This window comes from Sinocyclocheilus grahami, unplaced genomic scaffold (assembly GCF_001515645.1).
Source record: "Sinocyclocheilus grahami isolate Dianchi unplaced genomic scaffold, SAMN03320097.WGS_v1.1 scaffold843.1, whole genome shotgun sequence".
NCBI lineage: Eukaryota > Metazoa > Chordata > Actinopteri > Cypriniformes > Cyprinidae > Sinocyclocheilus > Sinocyclocheilus grahami.
The window spans coordinates 709,017-730,554 of NW_015506022.1; the positions used below are offsets into that span (position 1 = coordinate 709,017).

The following is a 21,538-nucleotide window of genomic DNA, read 5'->3' on the forward strand; positions in this document are numbered from 1 at the left end:
ATATGTGCTTATATGGGCTCCTTATATCATTTGGTTCTTTGGTGTCCTTTTGGAGTTTCTAAGTGTCCTTTCTTGGAAAGACATTAAATTTATCTTGAAAAAAGCTTGCAGAAAATATAGATTTTTGACAATCACCCTTCAATCTTTTGGTTTACTTTGCTGGATATAGCAAATGATGACAAAATAAACATTTGAAACAAGATAAATGGTCTATGCTTCATTTCATGAAGTGTGTGATTAATCGCGATTAATCTTAGAAAAAGGATGTGATTAATCAGATGAAAAATTTTAATTGATTGACAGCCCTAATATACTGTATATATATATATTACATTTAGTCTCTCAATTAAATTGCTATTTAAAATAGTTTTTGAAGAAGTTTAGCACATCAGAGCGCAAGATATCAACTACCTACATTTGCAAGTTTCTATATAATGAATATAATAACAAAGTGGCATGTAAGCATGTGTTGGCGTACCGTGGAACGGAGCTTTCTCTGAGAGCCTGCTCCACGTCCATGTCTTCACTCTGGAAGTCCACGATGATGATGTTGAAATTGTTGTCCTTGGTCTCACGGTGCAGGAACTCCATGTCTGAAATGAACTGCTGAACCCAACGCGCCTGATTCTTCACTGTAGGGAACAAATCAACAAATACATTATAATAATACCACATAATATTCATCCGTGAGCTACATCAAAACAAAGATTTGCCTTTTTATCTGCATAGCAGAAAACGTACTTGGGCATAACTTGCAAAAAACTTGCAACTTGAACTTGTATTTATATGATATAGTCTTGTTTTTATATTTTAGACAAAGCAAAAATATATGATTCTGCTGTTCTATAAATGTAATTTATTTTAAACATTTAATTTATAGTCCCAAGGTACTGACAGCTTCATTTCGGTTTATAAACATTATTACATCTGTGGACATTTTTTCCCAGTTGGCCTATTAAGCCAAATGTATTTTGTTTTATAGAATTGTGTTAATGACATGATAAACTTGTGTAAATTACTGTTATTGTGATGTATTTATCAGCTGCTTGGACTCTCATTCTGGTGGCACCCATTCAATGCAGAGCATCCATTGGTGAGCAAGTGATTTAATGCTAAATTTGTCCAAATCTGATAAAGAAACAAACTCATCTACATCTTGGATAGCCTGAGGGTGAGGACATATTCAGCAAAATTTAAATTTTTGGGTGAACTAGTCCTTTAATACAGTTCTATTAAACCAACCTTTTTTCTTCTTCTACGAGTGAGTGTTATGTAAACTGGTTGCCTGTAGTTTGAGTTTCTGCTAAACAAATCCAAACTGCAATGTATTGTACTGTTAAGGCTAGTTGTAACAGATTCCACATACACGAATGGAATTTCTGATCAGACAAGGGACATTTTTTCATCACATATCTGCCAATCAAAATTAACCCACCATGTAAAACCTTTCAAATTCACTGCTACACAAAAATAAATTGAAAAAAAGTGAGAAACAACCATGAAAAACAAACCAGGTCCACACCTTGATTTGAAAGTAATGTTTAGTAAAGTTACAAGCAGATGAGTTTGAATAAGGTTAGAGCCAGGGTTGCCAGGTTTTCACAACAAAACTCACCCAATTGCTACTCAAAACTAGCCCAATTGTGTTTCAAGGGGGGTCCCCCAGTAAAAATCGCATTCCAGAGGGTAAAATATACGTTTTTTGGCAGGATTTCCCTGGTAAAATTCACATTTTAGGGGCTAAATATCACATTATCTGGGTTGCTTCAACCCGCGGACATGAAAAACAACCCGCAGCAACAGTGTTAAAGTAGCCCAATTCTGCGGGAAAACCGCAGACTTGGCAACATTGGTTAGAGCTAAACTGTGCAGGAAAGTGGACCATCTGGGTACATAGTTTCACAAAAATAGATAGATATTTATTACCTACCTGGTACCACAAAATGCACCATGACATTCTTTTTCCACTGCAGCATCACTGGCTGGCACAGCAGGGGTTTGGCATACACTGTGCCCCACTGCAGGGTGCCGTGGGCCCCGCGGGTAGGTGTGCGGGAGGGTGGAGCAAGTGGGCTGGCGACAGGGGAAGAGAGGGATGATGCTGTGACCCCTTCCATATTCTCCAGACTGTCTTCTACCCGGCTACGGTGCAACAGCATGTAGATGTACTCGGATAGACGGACCACTTTACGACCTCTCTCCATTAGCTCCAGCTCTATTAGGTAGCGGTTACCACGTGCAGAGTCACGCCGCTTTTCTACATTTATAATGCGGAGGAGAGTGTAAATCCTGAGAAAGAGGGAGGAAAAAAAAAGATTACATGGTGAAGTGAGTGGTTGTGCGATTACTTGAAAATGCACACCAGTGCAATTTTAAATGTATATGAATGGTAAGGTGCCCATTTTCAACAATAATTACAGTAATTCTCTTTATTGTTAAAAAGCTGTGCAGTTGAAGAGAGGAAAAAGAAACTGAAAACAAATATTTTACACATTAAATTATTTTAAATTTTTTCAGAATTATTTTCAGCAGAACAACAACAAAAAAGAAATGTGTATAAATTTAGTTATAATAGTAATATAAATAAAAATACATAAAATGTAAGGTGTCCACTTTCCAGTAATTATAAGTAATTATCTGTATCGCTAACTAGACAGACAGGAAAAAGAAACCTCAAAAGGAATGTAACAATGAATTTAAAAAAAAGATGCCAAAACACAAACACTGTGTGAAAACCGATATTTACAGATATATTGTGAATTAAATGTGTAAGTCTCTATATTGCCAAATGGCTGTAGAGTTACACTGCGGAAAAATAATTTTAAATATAAATATTGATATAAATACAAATATATAAAGTGTAAATACTGATTTTTACCGATATATCGGAAACGAAAATATTGGTTTCTATATCAGCCTCACCCTCCATTAAGTTCGTTGAGTTTCTCCATGTACTGTGCAAGAACGTCCACCACTTCGCTCTCAGATAGCTGCAGGTTTCCAGATACGTTGCACCGAAGATCATTCCAGTCAGAGCGCAATGTCTCAAAGTCCATGCTATTAACGGAAAACGTCCTCTGCCAATTAATGGCCTCCTCCGCCCACCCGGGACGAGGCTCCACATCCTCATAGCTATACTCCGAAAGGCCTCCTTCCTCCTCTGGTTCTGGGTCCGTGTCCGGCCGCTGCTGTTGAGACTCTGTAATCTCAGAGGTGTGCAAGTAGGAAGTGACACGGAGAGGCTCAGTCGGAAGCACGTTCTCAGAGGAGTTAGCGGACGGAGGGGTGGGCACACGAGGTGGTCGAGCGGTTGTGATGGGCCTCAAGGGATGCTGGTGTTTTTCCCAGACTCCTCGTATCCTTCTCTCAAAGCGGCTTGGGATTGCTGCTCTGTTTGGGGGCATGGGATTTTCAGCTGGCTTGCTGAAGTTGGGGCTCGCTGGAAAGACCTTGTTCTCTTGCAGAGGAGACCGTGCAAATAACTGGGATGCACGCAGAGCTCCTTTGCTGAGCTTTGGTTTAGCACTGAGGTTCACCAGCTTTGTGGTTTTGCCATTCTGGTACAGGAAAACGCCAGGGAAGACCTCTCTGGGTTGGCGTGAAACGAGACTTTGCTTCTCCTTAGCAGGGCGAGGTCTTGTGACGTAGATTTTGTTGTCCTCCTTCTTGCGTTCCTTGTTGGTGTGGCTGGTTCCAGGATTGTGGCTGTTGTCATGAGCGTGGTTGTTACCTGGGGAAGGAACAGTGTGGGCAGGACTGCTGAGAATTTGCTTGCCTCGACTGTTGAGGGCCACCAATGAGGATTTTGGCGGGAAAAGCAAAGCTGATCTACTTATTTTCGGTGAACGATCTTCTGACCAACCCTCTCTGAGGTCCCGGCGGTCTCTTTGAACCCAAGTGAGAGAACGACCTCGCACCACACTCTCACTTTTTGGTAACCCTACCTTAGCCTGATGGTCCAGATTGTCTTGGTCCGTCTCTTGAGGTTGAGACCCAACCACCTGCCTTGCTCTCGTGAAAAAGCGCCTTTGCTCTCTACTAAAAGTTGGGTTGTCCGGCTCTACCTCTTTTTTCTCCAGCATTGTGGGAACAGGTTTATCAGAGGGGCTTGAGGTGTGATTTGATTGGCTAGGTTGGACAGTCTTCTTTGCTGACTGGGTGCCAACAACTTGTGCTTCATCCTCAGGATCCGCCCCCTCTTCTTCTTCAAGAAAATCTAAAGCAGAACACCAAAAACAAACACTATGAGTGTAACTCCACCACTGTCGAGCAAGATAAATTTCAGACTCGTCTGACAATAAAGTGTTATATCATATCATCATCATATCATATCATATCACTTGATGCCAAGCTCACAAAGAGAACTTGAAAAATAATTATTGGATATTTGCAACTTTTAGGCCTATTCATATCAAGACTTTAAAGCTGTAGTATGAAACTTCTACAAGTGGCACCTAGTGGAATTGCAATATGTTTGAGTGACCCTGCAATAGGCGTTGTGAAATATACCTTACCTGCAAACTTGTTGCCTTTTGGCAAAACACACCGTTCTGACACTGAAATAGGCCATTTACGTGATTTGTACAAATCTGAGGAATTAAAAAAAATATGGGGCCATGTCCACACGTACAAAGATATTTTTATAAACTGATTTTTTCCTTCTTCCGTTTTAAAAAACAATCTCTGTCCATATGAAAACGCAAACGCATGCTATGAAACACTGTCAAGAGCATGCCAAACCAACAGGTGGCGATATAATCTCAACCGTAAAGCCATGTTGGCCAATCAGAAGCCTGAAAACGTAGGCGGAGATAACAGCGCAGGCTCCGACATCACAAGCCAAAAACAAGCCAAAAACTCCGGTTTCGCTGTCTACACGTTAACACTGCAACCAGAGTTTTCGAAAATCTTCACCCTGGCAGGAGTTTTCAAAAATGTTCAGTTTCAGTGACCTGGTGCTGCGTTTGCGAGTGGACGAACGGCCAAACCGTGTAGAAAAAGCTGTGGTTTTAAAAAGAACCGCGTTCGTGTGGACAGGGCCTGGGTATATGAATACATATCTGACAGGAACTGACAGTCTTCTGAAAAGTTTTTATGGCATTTTCTTTTCATCTTAACTCTGGGTTACGTTTAATGGAATCGTGTTTATAAGTGCAATGCTGCTTTGTGTACAAGGTAAATATCTTAGCTATTGTATTTCTGCTTTCCGTAAGCGCCACCTACTGGAGAGTGAATTTGTATTTTTATTCAGCCGGTATATCTTCCGTTCCTGTTCAGACTTGTTGTTTTTATCAAAGCTTGCACTATTTGAACTGTAAAGTTGTTTAAATCATAGTTTTTACAGTTATTTTATAGGATGTTACCAGGATTTTATAGTTTAGAATGTTGATACCTAAACAATGTGTAGTTTGTCTTATGAAAACACCTTTCATCAGTAATTTTCATGTTGTTGTCGATGTAACCAGGCCTTAACCTTTTGAAAATAAACACAACTCCAGCAATTCATTTCTTTTCTGGCTCAAACCCAAGGCCATTATCTCCTGATGAATATATCTGCCATGTTCTAATAAAGAAGCTTGTGACGGAACGATGCACTAATAAAGTGTTATTCCTCTTCTGGATCACTGATCACACGCAGGAAAACTCACCATCAGGATTAGGGAAGAAGAATGGCCTGTCATCTTCCTCCTCATCCATCTTCATGTATTTATAGAAGCCAAACCTGTTAGAGACAGAGATGGAGAGAAAAAGATCAAGTCCATGAAAGACAGAAATACAGAGTTTTAGAGAACTGTATTTATTCATCTCTCTTTCAGTGATCATAACGATTCAGAGTACCATTTAATTTCAAGAAATCTTCTGAGTTGAAGAAAAAAAAAAATACTTTCTTGATAAATGTCCCTGGACTTACTGTACACATTATATTTCATAATATATTTCAATATATTTATTGCCATTATAATCTATATACAAGCTTACTTCTCCAAATAGATGGGTGACTCTCTATAGAAGCACTTGTTTTCTCTTTCCATGTGGGTGAGGCGGGTGAAGTCATTGGGATAGACAAAAGAAAGATAGACCTGCAGGCAAAATACCAGACATGACAACCCCAAAAATTCACTTGAAATGTCAGTAGCTCACTACTGATCAGTAGAATATGTATGTGAATACTAGATAAAAGCCTATTGTCTAGCATATACTGTACTGCATGCTGCCTACAAATCTTTTGAAAAATAATGTGAAAGTATGCAACAATAAACATCTGAATAATTCTTGCTTTTTATTTAGGCAAGTGGTATAGAGTTTTCATCTCAGGAAACTGACTTTGTGTATTCAAATTACATATAATAAGTCAAAAAATGATATTGCTTGCAGGTAATGTCAAGCACATTGGATTGTAGGATATAGAACAAATGTAGCATTGTGAAGTCTGATTTGTCAAAACAAATGTTTGTTTCTTCATTTGATGCAGAAAATGAAATGTTATTTTCAGCGATAAACAAAATACAAAATCTATAATATAATGATGATAATTGATAATATTTTGTGTAAATGTACCTGTTTATTATTGCTCTCACCTTAATCTTGTTTTTGTGCTTTTGATTTGCAATTACTTTTGTAAGCCAAAAGGGGGCAGTAATCACACAGGAAGTTTTAGTACACCGCAGCAGCAAGTCAATACGTCAACAGGTGAAAGTGCATTGTTACTCAAAAGGCATTTTCTGTTGTATTATTTGGCAAAATGTGTGCAGAAATATATGTTTGTTTGACTTACAAACTGTAGGCCTTGATAGCGAGCGATAGGGAAGTCTTTGACCACATATGTTGGCGAGTACAGACAGGCGGGCAACACATTTTCAAGATGAGAGGGGTCAATCATTGGAACTATGGAGAGTATTGTGAGAAAGACAGTTTAATATTTAATAAGTTTAATATTACCAGAGGCAGATTATCAAATTCTCCTGCCAAACATTATTTGTCATTACGGAACACAAAATGAGGAAAAACAATTGCAGTGGATCCAATAGCAACAGAGAGACAGAAGAATCAAATAAAAAGGGACCTGAACAGACAGATAGAGGCTTACTGTTGAAGAAGGTGTCGCGGGGGTCCGGTTGCAGCATATCGGCGCCGTGTTGGCTGCGGGTGTGGGTCTCTGCTGGGACAGGCCCGTGGCTGGCCAGTGTCTGAGGAATGTGATCCACATGGTTCATCTTCAAACTGCTCTCATCTTTCACAAAGAAAGAAGGGAGAATTATTAATGGAGATGGGAAGCCATTGTTTGTGAACAGGCATTACACAGTAGGACTTTAAAAGGCAACATGAAGCAGAATTTACATACTGAAATAGGGGACCAAGTTATATCTAGAAATCAGAATATCATAAAGAATCAGGGAAGGGCTTTTTGACTTGGGCCAGTAAACAATTTCCTAGAACACCCTGGCAACTGTTTAGCAACACCCAAGAACACCCTATTGAATTCCGAACAATGCTTTAGCAACCACCTAAAACACCATAGAGACCCCTCATAACTAGTGTTGTCAAAAGTACTGACTTCGGTACCAGGCGGTTTTAAAAACATCCATTTCCCGCTAATATTTGAGCGCCGTTGAGCCGATTCTTAAACACTGCTGACTGGCCAATGTGTTCACGGCACGCACTCAACAGATATGACTATGATAATCAGCAGTGTTTAACAATTGGCTCAGCAGCACTCAAATGTTAGTGGGAAATGGACGTTTTTAAAATTTCACAACACCAATTTTATTTTTTCAATTTTGACAACATTACTCATAACACCCCAGCAACACCATAAAACACCCAGAACACACTGGTAAGTGCCTAGAAACACTTGAATGCTGGAGGAAAACATTAAAAACCATCTAACAACACCTCAAATTCTTAGCTACCCTCAGAAATCCACAGCAAGTGGCTAAAAATGCCATAGAAACCTCCCAGAACACCCACTCAACAGCAACTGCATTACAACAACCTAAAAACCCATAACACCCTCGCAACTAACCCTATGATTAGCACACCCCCCCCCCCCCCCCCCCCCCCAAAAAAAACCTGACATGCCATAGTAACTACCCAGAGCACATTATGAACCACCCATAACACCCTATTAACCACCTAACGCCATAACCACCCAGAAGACCCTGTTAAGTGCCTAGCAGCACTCTGATACATAGCAACCCCCAGAAAACTAGAAGCTGTATAACAGTGTCATAGGAACCACCAAGAACACCACATAAACCATCTAACTACATCCTAACTGCTTAGTTGCCCCCAGAAAACCACAGCAAGTGCCTAATGATGCCCTAGAAACCACCTAGTGCACATATTAAAAATCTCCCAACAGTAACTTCAACAACCCAGAACACCCTAGAAACTACCCACAATGCCCTAGTAACAACCTAACACCTTACAACTGAGGGACTCATATGCAACTATTACAGAAGGTTCAAACGCTCATTGATGCTCCAGAAGGAAAAACCATGCATGAAGATCAGGGTAAATTTAACTTATTTTGTATTCTGGTAAACATGCAACTATCTTCTGTAGCCTCTGAAAGGCAGTACTAAATGAAAAAATATGATATTTAGGCAAAATAAGAAAAATGTACACATCTCCATTCTGTTCAAAAGTTTTCATTTCAACCGCGGCTCGTAATGCATGGTTTTTCCTTCTGGAGCATCTGTGAGCGTTTGAACCTTCTACAATAGTTGCATATGAGTCCCTCAGTTGTCTTCATTGTGAAAAGATGGATCTCAAAATCACACAGTCATTGTTGGAAAGGGTCAAATACACAAAAATGCTGGAAAACCAAAGACCTGACCTTTGTGGGACCTGAAGGATTTTTCTGAAGAACAGCAGGCAGTTTAACTGTTCAGGACAAACAAGGGACTCATGAACAACTATCAATAAATAAAAAACAAAAAAACAACAACAACAGATCTGTGGATCATTCAGGTAACAACACAGTATTAAGAATCATACTGTAATATACATTGTATGTGAAATATCTTATTCAGGTCAGCACTAAATAATTAATAATATTCATTTTGTATGATCCCTCTTATTATGGTAAAATAATGAACATTTTGCAGATTATGAAAGGGGGATGTAAACTTTTGACCTCAACTGTAGTGTACATTAACAATCGCCCAACAGCAACTTCAACAACCCAGAACACCCAAGAAACCACCCATAATGCCCTACCAAACACCTAACAACATAATAAACACCCTGACACTTGCCTATCAATTCCCAGAAAACTCTATCAACCTCCTAAAAATGGCCTAGCAAACACCAATAGTAACCATCTAACAACACCCTAGTAACTTCTTAGCTAGCCCCCAAAAAACATAGTAACTGCATTACAACAACATGGAAAGATCTAGATCTGTGATGCCATAGCAACCACCCATAACTCCCTAGCAACATTCTGACAACACCCTAGCAGTCACTCAAGATACACTGGCAACTGCCTATCAACACCCACAGCAGCCACCCAGAACACCCGAACAATCATTTAGCAATGTCCAAGCAACCACCCATAACACTCTAGCAACAACTTACCACCACCCTAGCAACTGCCTAACCATGCCCTAGTAAACACCCAGAACCCACTTGCAACTGCTTATCAACATCCTAGCGCCCTTGGAGAACACCCTAACAATCACCTTGGCAACCATTCAGGACTCCTTTGACAGATTTGCCTATGCCTATGTGCAGACTGTCTGTCTGTTTAAGCTCAAGGTCAGTGCCTTGCTAATATGTGGGTCACTCCACATCAGATACACCAGAATGTCTGGGTGACAATTGAAGATGCCACCCTTCAAACGACGAGGACCACCAGAGCCCCTCCACGCAGATGAGACAGGCTTTGATGTGTGCTTGAAACCCAAGAGAGAGCAGAGGTGGCTGTTGTCACACTCTGCACTTTAATGTGTGTGAGACGAACACTGTGAAGTGCTTAAGCTCTGTGTTGCGTTCAAAGGGAGTTCACATACTAGCAGCTCAACTCAAACAAGAACCAAAATGAAAGGGAACACACTCAAGTATTTAACATTGCAATACCACTAACGTACTAAACAAGAACTTTCCATTCAGGCCCTGGGCTATTTTAGCACACCACAGCAGAACGAGGTGTTCAAAATATAAATTTCTCACACATGCAAATGTGGCACTGACAATAACCAGTGGTGGCATGCTGTATTTTGCGGGATGATATAATTGTTCTTTTTCATGCATCAAAACGTCTCCTGGGTCTTACACCTACAACCCTTTGGTTATCAGCCCCAGTCTACCTCCTAATCATATCAAACCCTGCTGTCATTGCGAATGGGATTCTTCATTATGTTGCATATAATAAGCCTTGTACAATGTACAATACAATCACAATTCTGAAGGGTATTCATTTCATAGTATTTGACACTTGATGCAAGAAAGTCCTTGTCAGAACTCAATTTTTCACACAAGGCATTCAAGCATAACTCTGACTCTTTTAGGAGGACTGATGGCTTTTACCAGTCGTGTTGCCTAGAGACACATTCACCACAACCCTTTGCTTCCAACAGCGGTGTCTCTGAAGAACTAAATGTGTAAAAATAAAGGAACTGTTACATTAAAAGTTTATAGGAAGTTTTAACATTGAAGAGAAAATGTTATTGCTCAGATGGTGCCTTTTATAGCTCACAAGCTTTCTTTTAAGCATCCTTTCTTTCTTTTAAAATTCCAAAGCATAAATAAAAAGTGACACTAATGAGACTATTGTGTTTTAAGTTTAGAGTATTGTGGCTAGCATAGCTCAGATACATTTGCCTTAAATTATTTTATGATAAATTAGATCATATTGAACTGGCCATCCATCCGTTTCCATTCCTTTGGTCTGAGATACTGGAATAGGCTCCAGCTTCACTGCGACCTTACAGTGGAGATCAAAATTAGAGAACAATATTGTTAATCTTCATCACTCAAAATTTGAAGTAATATTTTTTTTGTTTGACAAAATAGCCAAGCCATTTCAACAAAAACCTTTATTTTGTGGAAAACAGTTATCAAAATGACAGAACAGTAACCACTGTAGCACAAAAGAAGAATACAACTAAAATCTTGGGGAGTTTTTAATTAGTAGGAACTGTAGAGGCCCTTGCTTTAAATGACTTCAGCACATCTGCGGCCTCAGGTCATCACTAGTCTCTCACACTGCGCCGGTGGGATCTTGGTCCATTCTTCTTCCAGTCTCTTCCATAGTTTGGTAGCTGTAGTGGGTTTCTTAGGTATAACTTTGTTGCCAAGGATTTTCCAGAGATTTTCAGATCAGGTTTAGATCAGGACTCTGAGCAAGCCATTTCATTATTTCAGTATTTTCAGCTTCAAGGAACTGCTTTACCTGTTTTGCAGTGTGGTGGGGGCATTGTCTTGCATGAAAATTGCAGGAGGAGCTGAAGGAGGTTCTGATAAATATTTGCATTCCCCCTGCCATGTAGCTGTATAAAAGTCAGAACTCCTGCTGCAGAAAACATCCCCCAAACCATGACACTTCCTCCTCCACTTTTCACTTTATGCACTTAGGGTTCAGTTTTTACTCAGTTTTATGTCAAACAAAATGTTGCCCTTCAGACCCAAATAAATTGAACTTGCTCTCATCACTAAAGTGAACTTTGGACCAGTTCTCATCTCTCCACACGACATGCTCCTCAGCAAAGGTGAGTCTAGCCTTTTGATTCTTTGTGCTGATAAGAGGCTTGGTCAATGCAGAGTGGGCTTTCAAATTCTCTTAAACTTAGCAATTCCAGCTGCAGTGCTGAACCGATTCCCCATTGAGTGTCTCAACATTATCCTGTCTTCTCATGCATTTGTCTTACGTGGACAACCAGCCATTTTGGGGGACTTGAATGAATTAGTGTCTCTCTAAACCTGCAATATTTGAGAAATCACAGATTTGGAATGACCAACTTCTATTGCAATGGCTGAAAGGGTCATCCCTTTGGCCTTCATGTGGACAACCTCCTGTCGCAGAGTTTCAGTCACCTCAGAGCAGCCTGCCATCTAACAATCCCAGTGGAAATGGGAGGAATGCTGCCAGTTAAAAAGGGTTTGTAATATAATTAAGAAAATTAGCACTAGGTGCCAGATTAACGTCAATAACTTATATCTGTATCCGTGTTCTCTAATTTTGATCAGAGTTCTTTTTCAAATATCTCATTTAAGTGTTTTATACTGAGCTTCAGAATACAATAAATTTATGAAATATGCTTAAAAACTGCCCTTCTTCTCCTGTTGGGATCACTTCAAATAGGACTAAGCAGTAACCTTTAAAATGGAGGAAATTATAGGTTGTTCTCTAATTTTGATCACCACCGTATATAGGACAAATGGTTTGGAGCAGTGGTTCCCAACCACGTTTCTGGAGTTCTGCCCAGCACTGCACATTTTGCATGTATCCTTCCTGATTCAACTCATCAGCTCATTAGCAGAAACTCCAAGACCTGAAATAGGTGTGTCAGATAAATAAGACATGCAAAAATGTGCAGATTTGGGGTACTGAAGGAAAGTAGTTGGGAACCACTGGTTTGGAGAATGGATGAATAGTCCATACTGAGCTCTCTGACTTTTGATTGTAGACATTGGCAAATCTGAGCAAAGTTTGAGACATTGGGGAGATGTCTTGGGAAATTCAAGAATAGATGTTTGATTATTCAGGTCTTTTTTCTCAGGAGAACACTTAAAAGCAATATACTTCTACTTTGCTGCCTAGTTAATGTCATTGCTTTCTAGAAGAACCAATTTAAATTGTATGGAGATTTCATTTGTGATTCTTCTTTTCAAACTGAATGTAAACTCTATGAGGCCAGGGTGTGTGTGCTGTGAAATGCTTGAAAACAGATACGCTCCATTGTGTTACAAGATGGCATTTGTACTGAAGACACTTCCAAAAGGCTATCCGTGAAGGTCAGCATAATCACTATGGCAACAGTATGCAAGCTATGGATGTTATCACTCCATGCTTGATCTCCCTTTGAGAGCACGCAAGATCCAACATACTCTTTATAACCTTGTTGTTTTTCCCGTGTCCTTTCTCTCTTTATGTCACAACAGCTCTAAGCACATTTTCAATTTTGCTTCACCTCAGGGCACTGGCACCAAAAAGTGTTGAAAGCAAATTATGTCCACTAAACTCATCAATTTTGTAGCAAACTCTGTAGGACGCTATTAAAAGGCTTTGTGCATACAACTTTAGGGCACGGAAAACAACTTTAAAGTGTAATGCGGCTAATACATCTAGTCATTTCAAGCCCGATGGGACACACTGTATCAATCCCTGCACAAAGACCAGCGATTGGAAACAGCCTCCGGCAGAAGGAGTCACTGTCATCAATCTCAATGATCCTGAAAAAGCCACTTTCTTCCTTCTTGACAACTCTCAGAGGCACGGCTTGTTTCATAAACAGTTCACACCGAAACATCTCAAGCACCTCGGAGAATAACATAAAAAACTAAAGTTCAAACTATCACGTCATCAAGCCATTCAAACCATGATGGCATGGCGGCAGTACGATGGCTAGTCAGTGCTGGTTAGTTTTGAAATTGGTGGAGTTTGTAAGGGAGGAAGGGTTACCTGTGTACAAGGAGATGTAGGCAGAATCGATGACCTCATACTTGAGTCCTGGCAGGAAAGGGCGCCACTGTAATGGAGACAAAGAGAGACATTTAGAGAGAAACTAGTCTCAAGCCTCATACGGCATGGCCACGGTTGGCCAACAGACCATCCTTAGACTGCATGAAGCATATTGCACAGAAACTAGCAAGATTCGGCTGAAATCGACAGTTCTAGCAATTTCTAGGAATCAGGGCACATAGGTTTTCATCAGTCCACCAGAAAGAAGTGTTGTGTTTGGGTACCAATTGAACGCAACAAGTGCTTTTGAGAAAAAATCAGTTGTAGGATTTGATGAAGTTGATGAGGTTCATGCTATTAAATCATTTGAAAGACACTCTAGAATTTTGTAGGAGATGCTTGAGACAGTACTTTTTCACCTTTTGCTTAAAGGGATAGTTCACCCAAAAATGAACATTCTGTCATTAATTACTCACCGTCATGTCATTCTAAACCTGTAAGACCTTTGTTCATCTTCAGAACACAAATTAAAGTGTTCATAAAGTGTCATATGAAGCTGCTAAAAAGAACATTGTTTTGTGTATTTGGTGTAATGAAATGTGTTTATGCGGTTTAAGGTTAAAAAAACACATTATTTTCCACATACTGTACATTATTGTGTCTGAGAAAGGAAAAATTTAAATTGCATCATATGACCCCTTTAAGATATTTTTGATGATTTCCGACAGCTCTGGGCCCGGTTGCATTAAAGCCCTTAAGCTAAGAAATCCCTTAGTTATAAGGTTAAGGGAGCCCTTAGTGAAACTTAGGTTGCAAGATAAAAATGTAAGGGTCAACTTAAGGAACCTTAAGGCTGCCATTAAGTATTCCCCTTAATTATTTATCGATTCGATATCGATTCTCAAAAGCCGCGAATCGATCTTTTCCGGTATTTATTTCAGCAAACATTTAAAACAAGATCTGATTAATGTGAATCTTATCATTAGTCTTCTCCACTAGATGTTTTTTTACCTTGCGCGATGTTACATCAGAAAGCCTGTCATTCATTCAGTGCTTATCATGGCAGAGATACTGCTGACAAGAACCAAGAAAGCAATGTGTGATTTGCAATGCTCAGGTGAAATGCTATAGTAATACTACAAATCTGCAGAAACATTTGACATCACGTGTAAAAGCGCCATGATCTCCGCAACGAACGAATGGTGCACTGTTTTGTTTACTACACACATACTAAAGCACGGACGACGCTCACGGTGTTTTCAGCCTCTGCCGTCTCTCTATATGATGATATGACCACGAATGTCATCTCCAGCTGTTCTGAGAGTCACTTCATTAGCATTTTACTGTTTAATTTGAGAAAACTACCATCATATCACATACACAGCAGCTGCAAGTTCTTCACGGCAACCCGTCAAAATAATAGTTCAGTTTAACGTGAAGAAACTGTGACAGAAATATATTATTATTGTGCAGTCTCAAGACTCAATGTAACAACAATGCTACTATTACTACTACTACTACTACTAATAATAAATATTTATTTTTAAAGGAATAATCACATCTGTTTTCTTTTTAATTTTAACAGTAAACCTCTGTTGTGCAGCACTTTGCTTGCCAAAAAAATAAAAGGGTTTAATTTTCATTTGATTACAATAAATTAAATGAATGTTTTATGCCTTCATCTGATTACCAGAGAAATTAAGCAAAACATTTTATAGGGCCCTATTATTGTTTAAACAAAAGGACCCTATACAAAAAAAAAAGAATAGGTTTAAAATACAGGCCTGTGGCTCTTTATTTCTTTTTATTAATTTACCATTTGTAAACTGATGTTTACTGTTAATTTTTTAGAAATATCAATAGCATTTGTATTAAAACTATATTCACTGAATGTAATCAAGAAAATAGAGAATCGAATCAAGAATCAAATCGAATCTAAGAGCTTGTGAATCGAAATCGATACCCAGCCCTACAACGTATGTATGCGGATATGTTGTTTACGCTTTGATCTGAGCGTAAACAACGTATCCGAGTATATACGTTGCATACGTTGTTTACGTATGTGATACTCTCCAAAATGGCGCTACTGGGTGATGCGGAGGAAACTAATTGTTGAATAAAGTTGTTATTTTTGTTTTCTCTGCACACAAAACGTATTTTCGTAGCTTCGTGAAATTACAGTTGAACCACTGATGTCACATGAATTATTTTAACAATGTCCTTGCTACGTTTCTTACGGGTTTGGAATGACATGAGGGTGAGAATTTTCATTTTTGATTGAACTATCCCTTTAAATGTCCGGTTTTAAGCCAATAAGAGCATGTCTATACAATTATAATTTCTTTCTGCACTGGGGTGCTGCAAAATTAGCTGTTTAGCTATCCATGCTTTGAACATGTGTGGAACAATATGGAATCATACCATACTGAAACATGTCCTAAAAAAATATTACCATTACTTGCCTACCTTAGTTGGTCATAAGCTGGTTATAAGCTGGTCATGTGCTGGTCCTAAGCAACTAGCTCCTGCTCAGGGCCAGCTCATAACCAGCTAATAACCAGTTTAGGACCAGCTCATGACCAACTAAGGATCAGCTTAAACCAGCTGCCATGCTTCAAAACTTACCTAACCAGCATATGCTGTTTTTTCAACATGGTGGACCTTCTGTCCTGGGCCTGGATTTGAGTGTGGCCCAGAAAGCAATCATTTTAATGGAGAGGGAACAAATTATGAGTTTGGGTCCTTTGCATTAGTCAGAGGGTCAGCTCATGACCAACTAAGGATCAGCTTAAACCAGCTGCCATGCTTCAAAACTTACCTAACCAGCATATGCTGTTTTTTTCAACATGGTGGACCTTCTGTCCTGGGCCTGGATTTGAGTGTGGCCCAGAAAGCAATCATTTTAATGGAGAGGGAACAAATTATGAGTTTGGGTCCTTTGCATTAGTCAGAGGGTGTCTTCTTGTCTAAGTGTTTGGTTCCTGGCCAGAAGAAGTGGCAAAGTAGACCTGACAGTAAAAAGCCTTTATGCTGACAGTCAAAAGTCTGGCAACAAAAGACTGAAAAGAAACTGTGAAGTAATGAGACACTAAGTTGTGGAAAAAGTATTGCACAAAGTGACGAAATCACCTCTTGACGATGGACATGTCATCAAACCCTTTAGTGTCGACAGGTCTGATAAAAGTTTTGAAATGGTGTAGACACATAGCAACTGTGCCTTAATCAGATGTGATGGCACGTTTCTGATCTCAATGTGGAAATGTTGCGCGACCAACAAAATATCATCACGTTGGGAGTTAAGTCTAGAAACTCCGACTAGGATAGAAGAGATGGAACTGCTTGCCGATTTATCACATTAATCCTATTTAGATGTTGAGAAGCCGTCTTTTTTATTTTTAAATCACCTCTTGACGATGGACATGTCATCAAACCCTTTAGTGTCGACAGGTCTGATGAAAGTTTTGAAATGGTGTAGACACATAGCAACTGTGCCTTAATCAGATGTGACGGCACGTTTCTGATCTCAATGTGGAAATGTTGCGCGACCAACAAAATATCATCACGTTGGGAGTTAAGTCTAGAAACTCCGACTAGGATAGAAGAGATGGAACTGCTTGCCGATTTATCACATTAATCCTATTTAGGAGATGTTGAGATGTCGTCTTTTTTATTTTAATTTTTTAAGAAAATAGGAACCAAAAAGGCCCCCATGGAATCCTATATTCCTGTATTGATTGCCGAGAAAAATTGTATTGATGACCAATGAATGGAACTATAAGAGATGGAGGGATATTCTGCATTGCTATATATTTGTCTACATTTCAAGCAAGGTCACCCTCACTAAATAGATTCACCCGTCCAATCACAACACAACATGCAGCAGGAAATGAGAGACACACTCACATCAACAGTAGCTTCTTCAGCAGCACACTTACAAACCATCAGACAAGCTACAATTCTTTTAATGACGTTGTGCAATTACCATGTCACTTCTGCTTATGCTCGCTGTAATGAGGGGAGACAGGCCATTTTCCACAAGCCAAACACACACATACACACACACACACACACACTCACACACACTCAAAACATTATTGAGGAACAACCAGTTTGAAGATATGTTATGTTTCATTTGGAGTGCGAAAATATGATTTTTGTGTAAAGCAAGCATATACAGGTGCATTTAATGTCATCATGTCATATTTCCCTCCAATTTATTTTTTATTTTTAGTGTGTGTGTGGGGGGGTCATTATCTGATTTTCATTATTTTATTATTTTAAATTTTATGTCAATATTAAATTAAATGATAAAATGAAAAGCAGTTCAATAATAGTACCATTAAATATGAATACATAATGACTAAATTTAAATTTAATAAAGGAAAATTTATTAATTATAAAAATTAATAAAAACATTTTTTGCATCGTGATACTTGTAAGTAGCTTTGGATAAAAGCGTCTGCTAAATGACTAAATGTAAATGTAAATGTAAATATTTCCAAATAATATAGTGAGTTCTCTACATTTCGCTCACTTTTCATATTTATTTATTAATTTATGAATAATAGATTTATATATATATATATATATACATACACAAATGTTGTAGGTTGGTGGTTTCTCCGTTTTATTTATAAATTATCTATTATTTATTTACATTAAACAATTTATTTATTTACATTTATATTTGCAATATGGGAATGAAATATTGTTGTAATATATCAGAACACTATCATATCATATATCATATATCAAATTCAATTTGCATTATTCTGTATTATATACAGGTACATCGCAATAAATTTGAAGGGTGCAGTGACGTTAGTTTTCAAAAAACACAATGGACCAACACCTGCAGATGACATTGCAACCCAAATCATCACTTTTCCACGACATTCTAATTTATTGAGATGCACCTGTATTATATCAAATAAATAACACATATTGTGCTGTGTTATATCAAATATTGTATCACATATCACACCTTTGTGTCATGTATTTACAAAATATCAAAAATATATTATATTATATTTCCAAATAATATAGTGAGTTCTCTATATTTCACTCACTTTTCATATTTATTTATTAATTTATGAATAATAGATTTATTATATTATACGAATGTTTTAGGTTGGTGATTTCTCCATTTTTTTATTTATAAATGATCTATTATTTATTTACATTAAACATAATTTATTTATTTACATTTATATTTGCAATATGGGAATGAAATTTTGTTGTAATATATCAGAACAATATCATATCATATCATCATCTGAAATTTGCATTATAACGTATCATATTATATTTGATCAAATAAATAACACTTATTGTGCTGTACTATATCAAATATCACAGAGTTTTTTTCATATATTCATGAAATATCAGTAATTACAGAACTTGTGAAAAGTTTGGTAACATGATTTTTTAAATGTTTTTAAAGAAGTGTATTATGCTCACGAAGTATGAACTGCTTAAAAAACAAACAAAAAACAGTAATAGTGAAAAATCATTACAATTTAAAATAAGTGTTTTCTATTGCAATATATGTTAAAATGTAATTTATTCCTGTGATCAAAGCTGAATTTTCAGCATCATTACTTCAGTCTTCAGTGTCACATGATCCTTCAGAAATCATTCTAATATGCTGATTTGATGCTCAGTTATTATTGGTGCTCAGTTATTAATAATGGTTCTTATTATTATCAATGTTAAAAACGGTTTAATATTTTGTGGAAACATTTTTCAGGATTCTTTGATAAATATAAAGTTCAAAAGACAGCATTTATTTTAAACAGAAAACTAGAATTATACATTTTAAATGTCTTTACTGTCATATTTGATTGTGTCCTTGCTCAATAAAATAATTTATTAAAAAAAAAACCTTTGTGAGTTAGTATATATATGTTATGTCATAATGAATGATATGTCCAGTTCAGAAGGATATTGGAGTTCTAATGCACTTGTGTTAGTGGTGTATGAGTGAACGTTTGCTCTCTGCTGTGACTCTCATCTCCTCAAATGGGCCACATCTGCTGTTAGAGCAGCAAAATTACAGCCCTGCTTGATTTCACACCTTCTTACACCTCCAAGTGTGACACATCACAGACATCACTCACCGCTTCAGTGAGGCAAAATAAGGGACGGAAACTGTTTGGTTACCCACATTCTTCAAAGTATCTTCTTTTATGTTCAACAGAAGAAAGAACTTATTACAGATTTGGAACAACTTGTGGGAGTGTAAACAATGACATTTTCATTTTTGGGTGAACTGTCCCTTTAAGTCAGACAGTTCACCGTGAGCAACTGAAATGCTTCTCTGCAAACTGCGCGTTCATCATTAGTTACAGGACAGACCCATTGATAACTTTCCCGTTCAGCTCTACATCTGGAGAGTCTTGTGTAGATGTGAGCTCCAGATGTTTTAAACCACACAGGTTTACCACATGCTGCTTTAACCGACAATAAACTACAGATACTTTTTTAATTTACTTGAGTAAATTCAAATTACTTCACTACTGTCCGCCTCTGAGCTGCGTGCGTATGCGTTGTGATACTCTCCAAAATGGCGGAAGACGGTAACTCGGGGAAGAGTTGTTGAATAAAGTCGTTATTTTTGTTTTCTTTGTGCACAAAAAGTATTCTCGTAGCTTCGCAAAATTGAAATTGAACCCCTGATGTCACATGGACTGTTTTACCGATGTCCTTACTGCGTTTCTGGACTTGGGAACATTTCAGTTGTGTTGCTGTCTATGCAGGGTCTGAGAGCTCTCACATTTCTTTAAAAAATATCTTAATTTGTGTTCCGAAGATGAACGAAGGTCTTACGGGTTTGAAACGACATGAGGGTGAGTAATTAATGACAGAATTGTCATTCTGGGGTTAACTAACCCTTTAATATTTATAAAATAAAAAAATAAATAAAAAATACATGTAAACAAACCTTACAACAACTTCACCTGATAACACACTGCAATGGCTCTCTGAGATGTGGTTGGTATTTACCCCTCATACGTCAAACACTGCAGTAATGTACTGGAAAATTACTGATAGAAAGAAAACCATCGTTTAAGACGAGGAAGAATCTAAGAGCCGATGAGACAAAACGGAGGAACCGATAAAACGCAAAAGAGGAAAAACAGGACGTTTTTGAAAATCGAGGCTCTCCGCAGGAGAAGAGTGTGAGTGGGCCAGAGAGCTCTCCGATTGAGAATTATGCTCAGAGGAGGGTGTCGGTGACAGTGCAATTTCCTCGACTTCACACCGACTGATTCACACTACAATCAATCACAGCAGGTGTGCCGGCATCCTGCCAAAACAACCAGGGCCTTCAAGATCTGTGCACTTCTGCTCTCTTCTCATAGCGAGCTGCCCACCTAGGCTACATTTTAGGCACCACTGCCGAAAAGGTTGTTTTAAATTATAAAATGTCTAAGGCCATATTTGTCATGAATCTTTCATGAAGATGTAAAAACAAGAATACATGGGCGAACAGTGAAATTTTTCCTCCAAGATTCCAAAATGAGTGACAGGAAATAGAATTTGACGTTTAGAGTTGTTCTAAAATGAGGAGTCCTCAGTTTTTTTAATTTTTTTTTTATAAATCAAATATAAATTCATGAACCAGTCACATTTTCTTGGTTAAATAAACATTACTTACGCTATCAGAAACAAACAAACAAACAATATAACATTAACAATGTAATCAATATTCTATTTATTTAGCCAAGTATGACTCTCATCAAGTTAGTGTTTTTAAGCATTTTACATTTATTCCAAAATAATAACTCAAGGCAGTAACAATTTAAACAATATATTTTATTTGTGAACTTATGTTCAGCTATTCTTTTTAATAGTTAACTTTTTTAATGATTCGGATCATCAGTCATCAAAGCTTGGTAAATATTGGTC

The 21,538-nt window shown here is 38.0% G+C and overlaps 1 protein-coding gene across 1 annotated transcript in view; it reads right to left on the reverse strand.

Annotated features, from left to right (window-relative positions):
- The window catches only part of b4galnt4a (beta-1,4-N-acetyl-galactosaminyl transferase 4a), a 20,715-nt gene extending 7,026 nt beyond the window's left edge, over nucleotides 1-13,689 (reverse strand). The window contains exons 1-8 of the mRNA XM_016247587.1: nucleotides 13,628-13,689; nucleotides 7,088-7,231; nucleotides 6,776-6,885; nucleotides 5,980-6,080; nucleotides 5,649-5,722; nucleotides 2,923-4,216; nucleotides 1,931-2,289; nucleotides 479-632 (exon numbers count right to left, since the gene is read on the reverse strand). Of these exons, the coding sequence (XP_016103073.1) occupies nucleotides 479-632; nucleotides 1,931-2,289; nucleotides 2,923-4,216; nucleotides 5,649-5,722; nucleotides 5,980-6,080; nucleotides 6,776-6,885; nucleotides 7,088-7,214 (2,219 nt within the window). The 5' untranslated portion in view covers nucleotides 7,215-7,231; nucleotides 13,628-13,689. The remainder of the gene's footprint in view (nucleotides 1-478; nucleotides 633-1,930; nucleotides 2,290-2,922; nucleotides 4,217-5,648; nucleotides 5,723-5,979; nucleotides 6,081-6,775; nucleotides 6,886-7,087; nucleotides 7,232-13,627) is intronic.
- Nucleotides 13,690-21,538: the final 7,849 nt, after the last annotated feature.